The sequence below is a fragment of the Micromys minutus genome, assembly GCF_963924665.1.
Source record: "Micromys minutus genome assembly, chromosome: 2".
Lineage (NCBI taxonomy): Eukaryota > Metazoa > Chordata > Mammalia > Rodentia > Muridae > Micromys > Micromys minutus.
The window spans coordinates 50,134,617-50,153,294 of NC_137971.1; the positions used below are offsets into that span (position 1 = coordinate 50,134,617).

An 18,678-nucleotide genomic window follows, 5' to 3' on the forward strand; every position below is an offset into this window, starting at 1 on the left:
TTATGAAGAGAAAGAACTGGAGACTCAAAGGTGGAGAGGAGCTTGTTGAGAGTGGCCATCCCCACCTCCTGGGGCCATGGTGGGGCCCCAGCCCAAGCTGCAATTGAAGGCTATGTCTGAGTTTGTGGCCACACAGCAGTAGGGGTCAGTGTCGATGTCTATGGCTCATATTGTTACTAGAGAACATAGGGGCATCCTTGCCAGGTCGGGGCAGCTGTCAGGGACCACTTGGATGTCCAGGGGTGACTCACTGGCTGTGGTGCTCTGGGGAGCTGGCCCCACTTCTCACTGGTGGCAGCACTTGGGAGAGCGGGCTCTGCATCTTGCCCAGGGAGCACAGTGGAACTGGCCCTGGGTTTGAGGTGTGGGGTGTGGGGGTGCAGGGTGGGTGAGTGTCAAAACCAGCTTTGATACCGCAGGGTAAGTCGAGTTAGGCAGCTCGGTGTGGCATCCACGATTGGAGTCAGTGCTGAGAGCATCTGATAGGGGTCAGCACCAAGAGGGGCTGATGAGAGTTGAGAGTCCATACAGACAGCAACCAATTCAGGCTTCTGCCTATGGCAGCCAGTGATTAGGGAAAAGAAAAGGGGGGAAATCAAACACACACACACACACACACACACACACACACACACACACACACACACACAAAGAGAGCAGGGGCAGGAGAGAGGGAGGGAGGAAGGGAGAGAGAGAGATCGAAGCAAAAGCAGGCTCCAGCATTTTATTTTTTTCTCTTAACCATTTTTATACCCTTTAAGACAGTTTCTCTATTTAGAAAGTTACTTCATGGCTACAAGTTACACATTTTCTAAAAACAAACACTATAAGAACATATTCTTCAAAAACAGATTAAAATCATTACACAAGAGGAAATTGCAACAGGATTACTGATTATGTATTCCTTTTTTGAAATATATCTGACTAAACAATTCCAGTCTTTCTTTCCACAAGCTCATTGTAACCCCAAAGTAATAATTCTTTTGTCACAGATTAACAAAGTTTAAGTAGGAAAGGTCTATAATATCAAGTTTCTCCTATGCTTGGTTGACGGCAATCCGTACTTACAAAGGACTAGGTCATCTATCTTATGTCTTACTTTTGATGTCTTGATCAGCTAGGCTGGCTAATCATCTGTTCTCTGTTCTTATATGCATAATAGAACTATTTACTCTTTATTTATAACCTTCGTTTTTGCTGGCACACGCTGAAAACCTGTGACCCTCTCCCTAGATCACAAGGTCAAGGAGCTCAGGCACAACCGAGAGCGAATGCTTTCTTTGATCATTAACTTGTCCCAAGCCTACTTTTCTTGCTACTACAATTACATGCTTGTAATGCATGAACAGTCACTGTATTCATTTCTTTAGCTCACGAAGCTCTTGCCAGCCTATGAAGAAGGGGCACATTCTATTCTTGATTCTAACTTTAAACTTTCTATCAACTATCCCAACTTCCCCAGATCGTCTAAATCAAGCTAACTCCCTAAAACTATTTAAATCAAATCAGGAATTCTGTAAGATCATGAATTCATCTAAACAGCATTATCTTAAGAACTTTCATCTTCATGTTGCTCTGCAGAAAGCTTGTCCAACAGAGTGGGCTCTCACCCAGGAAGTAACCACACCAGGCTACAGGCAGCGAGGGTCTCCTGGTGTCTAGTCACACCAGGCCAAATAAATGAAGACAGTGACAAAGACAAACATGAGAAAACACATCAGTAGCAAGAAGCAATCCTAGGACAAAGTCTCCGGGGCCAGGCCAGGCCTTTCTAAAGTGCACTCTTTCATAGCTGAGCAAGACAGTGGGGCACCTCCATGCACCTCAATTGCCCACTGCAGCTCTTCTTTTATAGCACCATCAGGTGAGCCCACTTTGAGGACGTTAGGGTGGAAGAGCTGACCCAGTGACTCATCTGCTGTGGGTGGTACAGGCAGAGAGGGTTTGCTTCTGCCCCCACATGCCTTGCCACCTCAAGCAGTTAAGAAACCTCCCCACAGTGTCATGAGTGTGGGAGAGCTAGCCTTGCCCATCATGAGGTGAGCACTCAGGAGAGATGGCCCTACGTCTCACTTGGAAAGCACAGCAGAGCTGCCGGTCCTGGTGGTGGCAGTGCAGGTGAGCTGGCTCAGAGGGTGAGAGGTTCATGCCCCACTACCTACAGCAGCAGTAAGAAGAGCTGGCCTTGTTTACAGCACCCAGAGAGTACTTAGCAGCACAGTAGAGCTGGCCCTGTTGGCAGGGGTGGAAGGTGTGGGTGAGCTGGTCCTGAGTGTGTGAGGGAGAGCTGGCCCAGGCCTTCCGTGACACAGGGCAACAAGCAGGAGGAGGCCTGGTGAGGATCCAATACTGACGGTTGTTACAGAAGTTGGAGATCTCGAACCAGACTCATTGCAATGATCATTTTTGCAAGCGAAGCTGTGTGGACAGAGGGAAATACTGTGGGACACACTGTGGCACACACTAGAGCTTCCATGATGAGATGCTTTCTGTGATTTGGTTTTGTCTTTTGGTTTTGTTTGTTTGTGTGTTTTACATGTTTACATGGGGGAGAGGTTGTGAAAGGCCCCAGTAGTGGAAAAATACAAACTGTCCCCTCAGTGTCTTTAAGAGGGGTTGATGACGAGCTACAGCTGAGCCCCTTCAGGAACCTGATAACATTCCTCCTCAGGATGAGCTAGCGATGGACTGGGGCTGCACCTGTGCTCCTGATAACACCCCCAAAACCCAAGGTCCCAGGAGAAGGCCAACCCCAAGGTCTCAGCCCGTACCTGACAATAGATAATGGGTAAAATCAGCAGAAACAGAACATCTGGCATTGGTACCCTGCTCCCCCAGATACCCCCACCCCGTTTGTGGTTTTCAGCTTTAAAAACTCACTGTAACTACGGCTCAGGGTTCACTCCTTCCAGAAGGCTGCTGAACCTAGGCATGTAGGCATAACAAAATCCTCTTGCTTTTGCAACGAACCTTGACTTTTAGGTGGTCTTTGGGCAAGGGTCCTGAGAGAAAGGCTTAAAGTTTTTCATTTGGGGGCTCTTCTGAGATTTCCCTACGCCCCCAGACCCCATACTCCCGAGTTTGGAGGAACTTCTGCGAGTCTCAAAGAAAAGTCTTTACTTCTGCTTCACTTCTGCTTTCTCTCCGTTTTTACTTTTGGTTCGGTCAGTTGTCTCGCTGTCTGTATCTGTTTTACTGAGTTTAAATATTCAGTGTCTGCATCCTTGATTTGTGCGGGGAAATCAGAATCATGGGGATCGCCCCGGTGAAGTTTTAGGCTGCCCCTCCAACCTGTTTCAGTAGGCCGGCCATCTGATTGTATTTCTGATTTCAGACAAACTCACTGAGGTTGCTGTGTTCTTCTCTGTTTTGTCCTCTTTGTTGCAGTGCTTGTGAGCCTTTATTTTATTTCTTTGACTCCCCAGTGGTAAGATGGGACAGACTGTGATGACTCCTCTGACGTTGACTGTAGACCACTGGTCTGAGGTTAGGACTAGAGCCCATAAGTTGTCAGTAGAGGTTTTAAAAAAAAAAGTGGCAGACTCTGTAGTTCAGAGTGGACAGGATGGCCGAGCGAGGGCATTTTTGACTAACAGAAAATTAGGGCAGTAAAGGCAAAAACTGACTTTGGGACCCACCGGGCGACAGGGAGGATCCACAGGGAGGATCCCCTCAGGCCCAGTGGCAGGCACTCGTGGTCGCCTGGGTGCAGCCCCCCAGTCTGTGGCCCTCCCTCTCCGAGAATATGGATCCCCTGACGAGCATGGGTACAGGCCCCTACAATATTGGCCCTTTCCCCCTTCAGACCTTTATAATTAGAAGACCCACAACTCCTCCTTTTTAAAGAACCCCAAGCTCTTACAGCATTAATAGAATCTCTTCTTTCCTCCCATCAACCCACATGGGATGATTGCCAGCAGCTCTTACAGACTCTCCTCACTAAGGAGGAGAAATAGTGAGTTCTCTTGGAAGCCCGCAAAAACGTGCCAGGGGCAGATGAGAGACCCACTCAGTTCCCCGATGACATTGATGCCAGATTTCCACTCACCCGCCCCACCTGGGACTTCAACACACCAGAGGGTAGGGAGCATCTGAGGGTCTACCATCAGGCTCTTGCGGCAGGTCTCAGAGGGGCTTCCAGACGTCCCACCAATCTGGCTAAGGTAAGAGAAGTGACTCAGGGCGCCACCGAGTCACCGACAGTATTTCTAGAATGGCTTATGGAGGCATTCAGGTGTTATACACCTATGACTCCAGCTCAGAGGAGCACAGGGCTATGGCTGCCATGGTCTTTATTGACCAATCAGTCATAGATATCAGGAAGAAACTCCAGAGAATTGATGGCTTACAGAGTTACTCTTTACAAGATCTAGTTAAAGAGGTAGACAAAGTATATAATAAGAGACAGTGGAAAAAAAGGAAGAAAGAAAGAAAACAGGAGGAAAGAGAATTATGCAGGGACAGGAGGCAGGACAGAAACTTGAGCAAGATATTGGCCATGGTAGTTAGAGAAGGAAATAGAGCAGGTGAAAGAAAAAGGCCTAGAAAGATAGGGAAACTGGGCCCAAACAGCCATTAGGAAAAGACCAATGTGCCTACTGCAAAGAAAAAGGACACTGGATCAAAGACTGCCCCAAGAAGAAGAGAGGCTTCCTTCCCAAGGACAGAATCCTTGCCCTAGAAGATGAGGACTAGGGTAGTCGGGGCTCACATCTTCTCCCTGAGCCTTGGGTAATTTTAAAGGTGGAGGGGAAACCTGTCCAGTTCCCCGTGGACACTGGAGCTCAACATTCAGTCCTGTTAATGGCAGAGGGATTACTGTCTAGCAGAAAATCCTGGGTACAGAAGGCAACGGGAAACCAGCGTTATTCACAGACTACCTGAAGAATGGTGGACCTCGGCGTGGGCTGGGTATCCCACTCATTCCTGGTTATCCCAGATTGCCCTTACCCCCACTGGGGAGAGACATCCTAATTAAAGTAGGGGCCCAGATCCATTCTGACTCTAAAGATAAGCAGAGGACCCCGCTGCAAGTCCTAACAGTCAGGTTAAAAGACAAACATAGACTGCATGAAAACAAAAGGCTTTGGATAGACACGTTTCAAAAGGACGTGGTGAACATGGATTGGTGGCTGGCCACCACTCCCTTGACATGGGCAGAAGTGTCAGGGATTGGAATGTCAAAAATGCAACCTCCAGTAGTGGTCGAGTTGAAAGCCTCTGCAAGCCCAGTTGCCGTCAGACAATATCCCACGAGTAAGGAGGCCAGAGAAGGCATAACACCCCATATCAGAAAACTGCTCGACCTTGGGATACTTGTAAGCTGCCAATCCCAATGGAGTACTCTGCTTTTCCCAGTTCAGAAGCCTGGAACAGGAGACTACAGGCCAGTCCAGGACTTGAGAGAAGTTAGCAAGAGTTTACATCCAACTGTACCTAACCCTTGAGTGCCCTGCCACTCCAATGGCAGGGTACTGGACATAAAAGATGCCTTCTTTTGACTGGGACTCAGTCCTACTAGCCAGCCACTATTTGCCTTTGAATGGAAAGATCTAGATATGGGACTATCAGGGCAGCTGACCTGGACCAGGCTACCCCAGGGTTTTAAGAACTCCCCCACCATTTTTGACGAAGCCCTGCACGGAGATTTGGCCCACTTCAAAGCTCTGAAGTTACCCCAAAGTAACGATTTTACAGTATGTTTATCACCTCCTTCTGGCAGCTTCTACTAAACAGGAGTGTGCAAAAGTAACTGAAATGTTCCTCCAGGAGCTAGGCAATCTGGGGTATCAGACCTCAGCTAAAAAGGCCCGAATCTGTAAAAGAGTCAAGTACTTGAGATATCTCCTTAAAGATGGCCGGAGGTGGCTCTCAGAGGCCTGAAAGATGATTGTTTCACAGATCACCACCCTCGCTCGCTCCCTACTTTCTCACGGCAGGTGCTGGAATTCCTATGCACGGCTAGATTTTGTAGACTGTGGATGCAAGAAATTGCAGCCCCTCTCTAAGCAAGACATCCACTCCATTCAGCTGGGGCTTCAAGGAGCAACAGGCTTTTGACAAGATCAAACAAGCCTTGTTGTCTGCCCCCGCCCTAGGACTCCCAGACACCAACAAGCCTTTCTACCTGTTCTTGACTGAGTCGAAGGGAGTGGCAAAAGGAGTGCTGACCCAAAAATTGGGCCTTTGGGAGAGGGCAGTCGCTTACCTGTCTAAAAAGCTAGACCCAGTAGCTGCCGGATGGCCTGGCTGCCTACGGGCCATAGCAACAGTGGCCCTGCTGGTAGAAGACACTGATAAACTGATTCTGGGGCCAAATCTCATGATTACAGCCTTGCATGTACTTGAGAGCGTAGTCCACCAGTCTCCCGAGCGCTGGCTGACCAATGCTAAGATGTCCCATTACAAGGCATTATTGCTGAATCCAGACTGCATTTGATCCATGACCGTAGCCCACCTCAATCTTGCTATGCTACTGCCAGACTCGGGAAAGGAACCAATAGTGCATGACTGTCATGAAATCCTTGCCCAAGAATGTGGCAGGTGACAAAATCTGTCTGATCAACCACTACCTGACGCTGAGCTAACCTGGTACTTGGACAGTGGTAGTTTCCTGCGAAATCCATCCTCAACAACAAGAAAACATCTGTGGGAATCACTATCCCTGACCTCAAGCTATATTACAAGGCAATTGTGCTAAAAACTACATGGTACTGGTTCAGAGATAGGCATGTGGATCAACGGAATAGAATAGAAGATCCAGAAATGAGTCCTCACATATATGGTCACCTTATTTTTTACAAAGGAAGTGTAAACATTCAATGGGAAAAGGACAGCCTATTCAACAAATGGTGTTGCTCCAACTGGCACTCAGCATGCAGAACAATGAAAATAGATGTATTCTTATCTCCTTGTACAAAGCTCAAGTGCAAGTGGATCAAAGATCTTCACATTAAACCAGGTACACTGAAACTATTAGATGAGAAAGTAGGAAAAACCTTAGAACACATATGCAAAGGAGAAAATTTCCTGAACAGTTCACCAGTGGCTTGTGCTCTAAGGTCAAATATCGACAAATGGGTCTTAATGAGATTGCAAAGTTTCTGTAAGGCTAAGCACGCTGTCAAGAAAACAAAACGGCAACCAACAGATTGGGAAAAGATCTTTATCAACCCCACATCAGATAGAGGCCTAATATCGAATGTATACAAAGAACTCAAGAATCTAGACACCAGAGAACCAAACAACCCTTTTAAAAAATGGGGTACAGAGCTAAACAAAAAGTTCTCAATTGAGGAATATCGATGGCTTAGAAGCATCTAAGGAAGTGCTTGACATCCTTAGCCATCAGGGAAATGCAAATCAAAACAACCCTGAGATTCCACCTCACACTAGTCAGATTGGCCAAGATCAAAAATTTAGATGACAGCAGATGCTGGCAAGGATGTGGAGAAAGAGGAACACTCCTCCCCTGTTGGTGGGGTTGTAAACTGGTACAACCACTCTGGAAATCAGTCTGGCAATTCCTCAGAAAATTGGACATAATACTACCTGAAAACCCAGTTATTCCACTACTGGACACATACCCCAGAGAAGCTCCAACATACAATAAAGACACATGCATCACAATGTTCATAACAGCTCTATTTATAATAGCCAGAAGCAGGAAAAAACCCAGATGTTCTTCAGTAGATGAATGGATACAAAAATTATGGTACATTTACACAATGGAGTACTACTCAGCTACCAGAAACAATGACTCTATCAAATTCTTAAGTAAATGGATGCATCTATAGAATATCATCCTGAGTGAGATAACCCAGTCACAAAAGAACAGAAATAATATGCAGTCACTGATAATTGGATACTAACCCCAGAAAGTTCTGAACACTGCAGGAACAACTCACAGACTATATGAAGTTCAGGAAAAAAAAAAAAAGAAAAGAAAAGAAAAGAAAAGAAAAAACCATTATGCTTAATCCTTACACACCAAGAAACTAATTCCAGGTTACATCCTGTTTTACATGTACCTAATGCTCATTGTAACTAGTAAGATTTCAAAGCACACTATCAAACCTTTAAAAAAAAGAAACCCAAGCACTGACAAAAATGTATTCACATACTTTTATGCAAAAATGCTTAAAATTTGTACATTTTTCTTTATTTTTTAAAATAAAGTTGTTAAAAAAAGAATGGAAGTTTATGGTTTAGAATACACATTAAATAAGGCTTGAATCAGTGATATGGGGATTTGGAAAAATAGATGCTCTGCTAGACCAGTGCAAAGAACTCTGGAGTACCAGCCTATGGGATAAAGAAAGTAGGAAGTTTTCATGATTGGTGCTTTAAAAAACAGTACCTCATCTAACTCATTTTTTTCCTCCAATTTGTTTTACACAATTTTTTCATAATAAAAAATAAATACTGTTTAGACTTAAAAGAAATGGAGAGAAGAGAGTGGGGCAAAGAGAACACTTGGGGACCAAGAAGCACCAAGAGACTGTGTGTCCAAATGGCTGAGTTATATAGGTATAAGAAGCTGGAGAAAGGGAAGTGGAAGCCTAACCCCTAGGAAGAAGAGGTTTAGGATGGGGGCAGAGTAAGAACTGCTGGGAGGAGGCATAGGTACTGAGGGAGATTTGTACCAGGTTTCCTTGAGATTTAACACTTTGTCCTTGTTCACCCTCCCACTATCTTAACATATATTTACAATCAGAATTCATGGCATAAATAAACTTGAAACAGGACAGGTAGCCGAGGCCAAGAATTGTGCTTACCTCATTTGCATTAAGTTAACTTTTTATTCTTTTTATTCACTCTATTAACCAGGGTGAACTCTATTAACAAGGGTGAATATTGAGCACTCTCTTCCACAGATTAGGAAAATGACAAACACCTAACTTCCCAGTCTGGAAAGTTATATATTCTGTAAAGACTGTGAATTGTATAGTAGGTTAACTACAGTTTTAGAAAATTTGCAGATCAATGTCCACAGGTAATTAAGGGGCACTGTACAAAGTGTCTCACAAAGTAGATCTTTAACAGATTCATTACAGAAAGCAACTCAGCAGAATGCTCCTCTTGACGACCTTGAAGAAAGCAGCTTTTCTATCTAACACCTAAGGCATTAGTGGAAATCTGTTCTATGGCCCTGATGCAGAAGGGAAAGGGAATATATTAAGAAGGGGCTGGGATCTACTCACCAGTGAAAAAGAATTTGTTAAATACTTTGGGCTCACATAAGATCAATTGTTTTTGTACCTTCCTTTGGACATAGTCATTAGTCCTGGATGGCCTTTCAGGAACTCCTGAATCAAGTTGGCAGCCTGGGGAGATTCCAGATCTTCCAGATGACTTTCATTTTGATCTGCAACATAATCATATCTCCTCATTCTCTATTGGAGAACTTTACAGCAGCCATTCCCAATCACCGCTGCTGGGTCCCCATCCTCGACAATGGCACTGGCTCTGCTAATGACAGTGGGAATCTGAGCCAAGATGACCTCCTGAGAATCTCCATCCCCCTGGACTCCAACCTGAGACCAGAAAAGTGCCGTCGTTTTGTCCAATCACAGTGGCATCTCCTTCATCTGAATGACACCTTCTCCAGTGTGACAGAGCCAGACACAGAGCCCTGTGTGGATGGCTGGGTGTATGACAGGAGCACCTTCTTCTCCACCATTGTGACTGAGGTAAGTGACTTCATTTTCTGTTCATGACAGGTATTTAGCAATAGCATGAATAGTGTACATGCTTTGAGCTTAGATATCATCCTTTAGCCAATACTGATTACTTATCTTTTAAATGTGAAACACATTTGCAATGAGTCTAACAACTAGTAAAGGATAGGGACCTGTTTTCTGGATTATTTCACTCTATGGAAAGACCACAGTTTAAAAAGTAATCCTTATGTATCAAATCAGTTTAAGCAAATAATTCATGTATTCTGTTATAAATATTATAAGTTGGTATTTATTCTTTTAGTTTTGGTTTCAAATAAGAAATATATAGGAGACTGAACAAAACCATAGTGAGCTGTTTGGAATTATGGCTCACTGGTAGAATTCCTGTGTGGCATGTATAATCCCAGAATTCCATTCCTAGCACTCTAAAGTCTCAATACTTTCTGTGATAGGGTAGAACGGGGCTGTGCACAAGGTCCTGGACTCCAACTTCAGAATTGTCAACATATCTATATCTATACCTCTATACCTCTATAACTCATCTATCTATCTATCTATCTATCTATCTATCTATCTATCTATCTATCTATCTATCATTATCATCATCTATCTTATAAGAGGGTGTATTTGGGTATGGGTTCCAGAGCATTTTTTAAGGTTCTCAAATTATTGCAGTATATGGCCAAGTTTGAGAACTTTTAAAGCATGGAGTACAAGTCCGTAGTGCAACCTACAGAGCCAGGCTCTAGTGTTACTAAGGGAAGATTCCTGGAGTCAGGTGTATTTAATTTGAGTCCAGGATGGTAGAAGTCAGATGGTGTTGAAAGACTTCAGGACTCTTCTAGAATGGAACATGTTGAAGCATTTTGATAGAGTCTGACAGGCTATGAACCTTACTTTGATGGTTTCAATATCTTTCAGTGGGACCTGGTGTGTGAATCTCAGTCACTGGATTCCATAGCTAAGTTTCTATTCTTGACTGGTATGTTAGTAGGAAACATTCTATATGGCTGCTTAACAGACAGGTGAGTGTCTCTGGTTCATATTTCTCCCTATGTGTGAGTATTTTAGTCACCTGTGAGTCATTCAATTATTATCCAAGAAGCCATTGCAAATTATATTCTAGCTGTACTTTTATCCTAGAGACCCACAAACACAAATGGAAATATCAGTCAGTGTCATGAGTGCTGTTTGAATACAAGTCTCCATGTTGTGTGGACACATGAATACCCTCTCCATGAAATATAGATGCGTTTCAGGATGGGGATTATAGAATTATATAGATGTCTCACCCCCTATTTCAGGTGGATTTCTTTGAGTCTTTTTCCATTTAATATGGTATTTGCTATGATATTGTCATATATAGCCATTATTATGTTGAGGTATGGTTCCTCAGAACTTTTGTCATGAACTCATGTTGGATTTTGTCAAAGGCTTTTTTACTATATCACCCACTATATCATTTTTTGGTATATACTTAAGTACTCAATATTCAGTTCACATATACTTGCTCAACTAGGTTCACCATTACTATATTCACAATAGCTAGGAAATGGAAATAACTCAAATGTCCTTTATGAATGAATGATGAAAATGAGTACACACATACAATGGAATTTTGTTCAGTTGTAAAGAGAAACAAAATTATGAAATTTGCAAGTAAAATGGAACTGGAAAGTATGCTGAGGTAACCAGACCCAGGAAGAGAAACAGTGCAAGTTCTCTTTTAATTGTGGATCCTAGTTCCAGGTCTTTATTTGAGAATAACCTGAAGTAGTCAGAGAATTATGACATAGGTGGTCTATGGCTGCAGACAGAGCATTGGCTGTTTTTTTTTCAGGGATGAGCTTCCACACAGGATATTCAATCCCAAGTGGCCACCTGTGGGCACATGGACTTTGTAATTTATCTGTCTATCTATCTCCTATCTATCTATCTATCTATCTATCTATCTATCTATCTATCTATCTATCTATCCATCCATCCATCCATCCATCCATCCATCCATCCATCCATCCATCCATTTATCCATCCATCTATCTATCTACCTATCTATCTATCTATCTATCTATCTATCTATCTATCTTCTATCTATCTATCTATCTATCTATCTATCTATCTATCTATCTATCATCTATCTATCTATCTATCTATCTATCTATCTATCTATCTATCATCATCATCATCATCTATCATTATGAGGTGAGAAAGACTGATAGAGATGGGTAGAGTGAAAGACAGTTGGTATGGAAGGGATAATGGGATAACAGAGGGGCAATCAAAAAGTGGAAGGATGATAGAGATAACCGGAGAGGAAGGGTAATGCATGGGGAGAGAAAAAAAGAAAAGATAAATAACACCAATAAGTTTGAAAAAGCAGAAAATAACCCATTGGTGGATGAACTATTAAACTAGGCGACCACTAAAGGTTTGCTGTTCAAGAAGTAGAACATTTACAATTTTAATAGATGACTCTTTCCTATGAGAATACATATGATTTACATGGTGTACGTATGCATTGTTTGAACTGACTAAGCTTTATATAGACTGTCATTTTATCATTTTATTTAACACATCACTCTTTTTTTATTCATACCTTGTCCTAAGTTAAAACATAAACTTAACAATTATGACTATGTTGTATAAATTTGGATGAAATAGAATTTACAATTAAGTATAATTAATGTCACAATGTAAACAAGCTGATGAGAATAGCAGATACCACAGCATGCCTACCAGTTACCCAATTACTTTAAATCTAGTACTTTGTTCAATGTAGTGGAAAGAATTCCTCTTCTAATTGACAATTGAACTCTGAATTCCGACTTTTTCAATCTTTCTATTCTGTTAAAAATCTGCTTGATAAAAATTTCCATCTGAAGGGCCTGGAGTGGAGAGATGGCTCAGAGGTTAAGAGCACTGGATGTTTGTCCAGAGCTCCTGAGTTTAATTCCCAGAACCATTTATAATGAGATCTGGTGCCCTCTTCTGGGCTTCAGGCATAAAGCAGACAGAATGCTGTATACCTAATATATAAATCTTAAAAAAAATTCCATTTGATAAAAATTAAGTATTTTGTCATATCAATGAAACAAGGTACTAATACATGTTAAACAAATAATTTAATAAGAAGGTATTTATATTATGGTAAAACTTGAATGTTGTACACTTGTCTTGTGGCTTGAATTAGTAGGAAAAATACTAGTAGTAAATTGGAGATGAAGCTTTGGTTCACACTATTTTCAAACAGAAAGTTGCTTGTCAGGATATCTACTTTTAGTTATTTCTTGATTATTTATCAAAATATCTTCAGTTTGTATGCTAAGTGCATTGTTCCCATAATCTAATCCTTTTTTCCCTCAGGTTTGGGAGGAGGCTAATCTTTATATGTGCCTCACTGCAAATGGCCGTCACCGGAACCTGTGCAGCTTTGGCTCCTACCTTTCTCATCTACTGCTCACTACGATTCCTGGCAGGGATTTCTTACTCAACCATCTTAACAAATAGTGGGTTGCTCAGTAAGTCAAAACTTTTAATGGACATTTTCTAGGCTTTCGTTTTGAACTCAATGCCCCTCCCATCCTAATTTGATTTTTCTGTGTGTCATTGTCACTGAGCTTTAATTATCCAGGTTATAAAAGAATTTAAAATCAAGATTCATTTTCTTTTCTTTTAGTAATAGAATGGACAAGGCCTAAATTCCAAGCTTTGGCCACAGCACTGCTGTCGTGTGCTGGAGCGACTGGGCAGATAATATTGGCAGGCCTGGCTTTTACTATTCGAGACTGGCACCACCTCCATCTGGTGATGTCTGTACCAATATTTTTCTTACTTGTACCCACAAGGTATGAACTTTCTTCTTCTGTCTTGTGGAATCCTGGAATGACCATGTAGATGGAATCAAGATTTAAAAATGCATTAGTATTTGGTTGACACCAGCCAGTGTGTGCTCTTCTTTGAGCTTTGTGTCATGAGGACAAGTAGGACTCTCATATAAACCAAGGAGAGTGATTTAAACTTGAACTTAACACCATTACCCTTTTTATAAAATTATATGCATGTGTGATAAGAGATATAGTTTTACTGAGGAGGACTTATTATTTATCTGAAGGTTCTAATTGTGAGATTTTGTTTTACTAATAACTGGATAAAATGTATCCCATCATATTCATGCTTAGATAAATAATTTCAGAGGAAGTGTGTTCAATAATACATATTATCATTATTAGATGTGGTATACTGAAGAAAACTATGTACTCTTTGATATTTAGATTTTATTACTCACAAGATAATTTTGTTTACTAAGAAAAAATTTACTCTGAAAGAGTAGCAATGAATCCTTACCAGGATGTTCTTGTTTTTTTTCTGTGTGTCTTTGCTACCCAGGTTATAATAGAATCTTTGTAAAAATATTTCCTTTCCTACAGAAAATTTTTTTTATTAGATACTCTGCATTTATTTATTTATTTATTTAACAACTTTATTTTACAAAACAAAGATAAATGTACAGATTTTAAGCATTTTTTGCATAAAATTATACAATACATTTTTGTCAGTACTTTTTTTTTTTAAAGGTTTGATAGTGTGATAAAGATCCCACCAGTAACAATGAGCATAAAGTACATGTAAAACAAGATGCAACCTGGAAATAGTCAAAGTTTTCTCGGTGTGTAAAGATTTTTTTTGTTTTTTTTTTACAATGAGCAGACAGTACATGTAATATAGGGTACAACCCAAGATTTGTCAATGTGTTCTTGGTGGGTAAGGATTGAGCATGACTATTTTTTTTGTTTTGTTTTGTTTTCTTTATTTCTTAGACTTTATACAGTCTGTGAGTTGTTTCTGGGGCAGTGCGAGCCTCTGGGGTTAGCATCCCACTATCAGTGACTGCATATTATGTCTGTTCTTTTGTGACTGGGTTATCTCACTCAGGATGATATTCTATAGATGCAGCCATTTTCTTAAAAATTTGGTCAAGTCATTGTTTCTGGTGGCTGAGTAGTATTCCATTGTGTAAATGTACTACAATTTTTATATCCATTCAACTTCTGAAGGATATCTGGGTACTTTCCAGATTCTGGCTATTATAAATAGAGCTGCTATGAACATTGTGGTGCATATATCTTTGTTGTGTACTAAGGTGTCTCTGGGGTATATGCCCAGAAGTGGAATAGCTGAGTCTTCAGGTAGTATTATGTCCAATTTTCTGAGGTATCGCCAGACTGATTTCCAGAGTGGTTGTATTAGTTTGCAACCCCACCAACAGTGGAGAAGGGTACCTCTTTCTCCGCAACCTCACCAGCATCTGCTGTCATCTGATTTTTGGATCTTGGCCAATCTGACTGGTGTGAGGTGGAATCTCAGGGTTGTTTTGATTTGCATTTCCCTGATGGCTAAGGATGTCGAGCACTTCTTCAGATATTTCTCAGCCATTCGATATTCCTCAACTGAGAGCGTTTTGTTTAGCTCTGTACCCCATTTTTTAATAGGGTTGTTTGATTCTCTGGTGTCTAGCTTTTTGAGTTCTTTGTATACCTTGGATATTAGGCCTCTATCTGATGTGGAGTTGGTAAAGATCTTTTCCCAATCTGTTGGTTGCTGTGTTGTTTTCTTGACGATGTCCTTAGCCTTACAGAAACTTTGCAATCTCATTAAGTCCCATTTGTTAATCTTTGACCTTAGAGCTTGAGACATTGGTGTTTTGTTCAGGAAATTTTCTCCTGTGCCTATGTGTTCTAAGGTTTTCCCTACTTTTTCCTCTAATAGTTTCAGTGTATCTGGTTTAATGTGGAGATCTTTGATCCACTTACACTTGAGCTTTGTACAAGGAGATAAGAAAGGGTCTATTTTCATTTTTTTGCATGCTGAGTGCCAGTTGGACCAGCACCATTTGTTGAATAGGCTGTCCTTTTTCCATTGAATGTTTACTGCTCCTTTGTCAAAAATCAGGTGACCATATACATGAGGGCTTATTTCTGGATCTTCTATTCTATTCCATTGATCCACATGCCTATTTCTGTACCAGTACCATGCAGTTTTCAGCACAATTGCCTTGTAATATAGCTTGAGGTTAGGGATAGTGATTCCCGCATATGTTTTCTTGTTGTTGAGGATGGAGTTCGCTATTCTAGGTCTTTTGTTATTCCAAATGAAATTGCACATTGACCTTTTCAATTCCATGAAGAACTGTGTTGGAATTTTGATGGGGATTGCATTGAATCTGTAGATTGCTTTTGGTAGGATGGCCATTTTTAAAATGTTGATCTTTCCAATCCATGAGCATGGGAGATCTTTCTATTTTCTGAGATCCTCTTCAATTTCCTTCTTTAGAGGTTTGAAGTTCTTGTCGTACAGGTCCTTCACTTGCTTAGTTAGAGTCACACGAAGGTATTTCATAGTTTTTGTGATGATTGTGAAGGGTACCTTTTCCCTGTACAGGTCCTTCACTTGCTTAGTTAGAGTAACACCAAGGTATGTCATAGTTTTTGTGACGATTGTGAAGGGTACCTTTTCCCTAATTTCTTTCTGCACATGTTTGTCCTTTGAGTATAGGAAGGCTACTGACTTGTTTGAGTTAATTTTGTATCCAGCCACTTTGCTGAACTTGTTTATCAGCTGTAGGAGTTCTCTGGTGGAATTTTTGGGGTCAGTTAAGTACACTATCATGTCATCTGCAAAGAGTGATGTTTTTATTTTTTCCTTTCTGATTTGTATCCCCTTGATCTCCTTTTGCTGTCTAATTGCTCCAGCCAGGACTTCCAGTACTATTTTGAATAGGTAGTGGGAGAGTGGGCAGCCTTGTCGAGTCCCTGATTTTAGTGGGATTGCTTCAAGCTTCCCACTGTTAAGTTTGATGTTGGCTGTTGGTTTGCTGTATATTGCTTTTATTATGTTTAAGTATGGACCTTGGATTCCTGTTCTTTCCAGGACTTTTAACATGAAGGGGTGTTGAATTTTGTCAAATGCTTTCTCAGCATCTAGTGAGATGACCATGTGATTTTGTTCTTTGAGTTTGTTTATATGGTGGATTACATTGATGGATTTCCTTATATTAAACCATCCCTGCATCCCAAGGATGAAGCCTACTTTGTCATGATGAATGATTCTTTTGATGTGTTCTTGGATTCGGTTTGCAAGGATTTTGTTGAGTATTTTTGCATCAATGTTCATAAGTGAGATTGGTCTGAAGTTCTCTTTCCTTGTAGGGTTTTATTGTGGTTTAGGTACGAGGGTTATTGTAGCCTCAAAAAATAAGTTAGGTAGTATTCCATCTTATTCTATCTTTTGTAATAATTTGGAGAGTATTGGTGTTATTTCCGCAATAAATGTCAGATAAAATTCTGCACTGAACCCGTCTGGACCTGGGCTTTTTTTGGTTGGAAGGCTTTTGATGACTTCTTCTATTTCTTTAGGTGTTATAGGGTTATTTAGATGGTTTACTTGGTCCTGGTTTAACTTAGGGATCTTGTATCTGTCTAGGAATTCGTCCATTTCCTCCAGATTTTCCAATTTTGTGGAGTATAAGTTTTTGTAGTAGGATCTGATGATTTCTTGAATTTCCTCAGTTTCAATTGTTATGTCTCCACTTTTTTTTCTGATGTTGTTAATTTGTATACTCTCTCTTTGCTCTCTAGTTAGTCTGGCTAGGGGTTTATCAATCTTGTTGATTTTCTCAAAGAACCAAGTCTTGGTTTTGTTGATTTTTTCAATAGTTCTTTTTGTTTCTATTTGGTCTATTTCTGCCCTAATTTTGATTATTTCTTGCCGTCTACTCTTTTTGGGTATATCTGCTTCCTTCTGTTCTAGGGCTTTTAGCTGTGCTTTCAGGTTGCTGATGTAAGCTCTCTCCAGTTTCTTTTTGGAAGCACTTAGGGCTATGAGTTTTCCTCTCAGTACTGCATTCATTGCATCTCATAGGTTTGGGTATATTGTGTTTTTGTTTTTGTTAAATTCTAGAAAATCCTTAATTTCTTTTTTTATTTCCTCTTTGACCCTGCTATTGTTTAACAGAGCGTTGTTTAGTTTCCATGTGTATGTAGGCTTTTTGTTGTATTTGTTGTTGTTAAAGACCAGCCATAGACCATGGTGATCTGAGAGGATGCATGGGAGTATTTCAATCTTCTTATATCGATTGAGGCTCGTTCTGTGTCCAATTATGTGCTCAATTTTCGAGAAGGTGCCATGGGGTTCTGAGAAGAAGGTGTATTCTATTACTTTAGGATGATATGTTCTGTATATATCTATTAATTCTAGTTGGTTCAAAGTCTCTGCTAGTTTTGCAGTGTTCTTGTTCAGTTTCTGTTTCCATGATCTGTCCATTGGTGAGAGTGAGGTATTAAAGTCTCCCACTATTATTGTGTGAGGTGAAATGTATTTTTTGAGCTTTAGTAGGGTTTCTTTTATGAATGTGGGTGCTTTTTTATTTGGAGCATATATGTTAAGGATTGAGAGTTCCTCCTGACAGATATCCCCGGTAATGAGTAAAAAGTGTGCTTCCTTATCTTTTTTGATAACTTTTGGTTGGAAATTTACTTTATTCGATATTAGAATAGGCACTCCAGCTTGCTTCTTGGAGCTGTTTTTTGGAAGATTTTTTCGCACCCTTTTACTCTGAGATAGTGTCTGTCTTTGTCTCTGAGATGAATTTCCTGTATGCAGCAAAAGGCTGGATTTTGTTTATGTATCCAGTCTGATAGCCTATGTCTCTTTATTGGGGAGTTGAGTCCATTTATGTTAATAGATATCAAGGAATAGTTGTTTCTGTTTCCTGCTATTATTGCTTTTGTGTGTTGAGTTGTGTGTGTGTCTTTTTCTTCTTTTGGTTTTCTTGTTTAGGAGTTTTCTTGTTTTTACTAGGCTGTATTTTCCCTCATTGTATTGGGTTTTCCACCTATAATTCGTTGTAGTGCTGGGTTTGGGTCAGATATTGTGTAAATATTGATTTTTCTTGAAATATCTTCATCTCTCCATTTATGGTGATTGATAGTTTTGCTGG

General features: G+C 40.8%; 1 protein-coding gene across 1 annotated transcript in view; it reads left to right on the plus strand.

The window, feature by feature from the left end:
* Positions 1 to 9,290: 9,290 nt before the first annotated feature.
* LOC308417586 (solute carrier family 22 member 19-like) overlaps positions 9,291 to 18,678 on the plus strand; it is a gene marked incomplete at both ends in the record, with an annotated part of 85,537 nt that continues 76,149 nt past the window's right edge. The window contains 4 exons of the mRNA XM_080912952.1: positions 9,291 to 9,692; positions 10,605 to 10,708; positions 13,047 to 13,201; positions 13,360 to 13,528. Coding sequence (XP_080769078.1) covers positions 9,291 to 9,692; positions 10,605 to 10,708; positions 13,047 to 13,201; positions 13,360 to 13,528 — 830 coding nt within the window. The remainder of the gene's footprint in view (positions 9,693 to 10,604; positions 10,709 to 13,046; positions 13,202 to 13,359; positions 13,529 to 18,678) is intronic.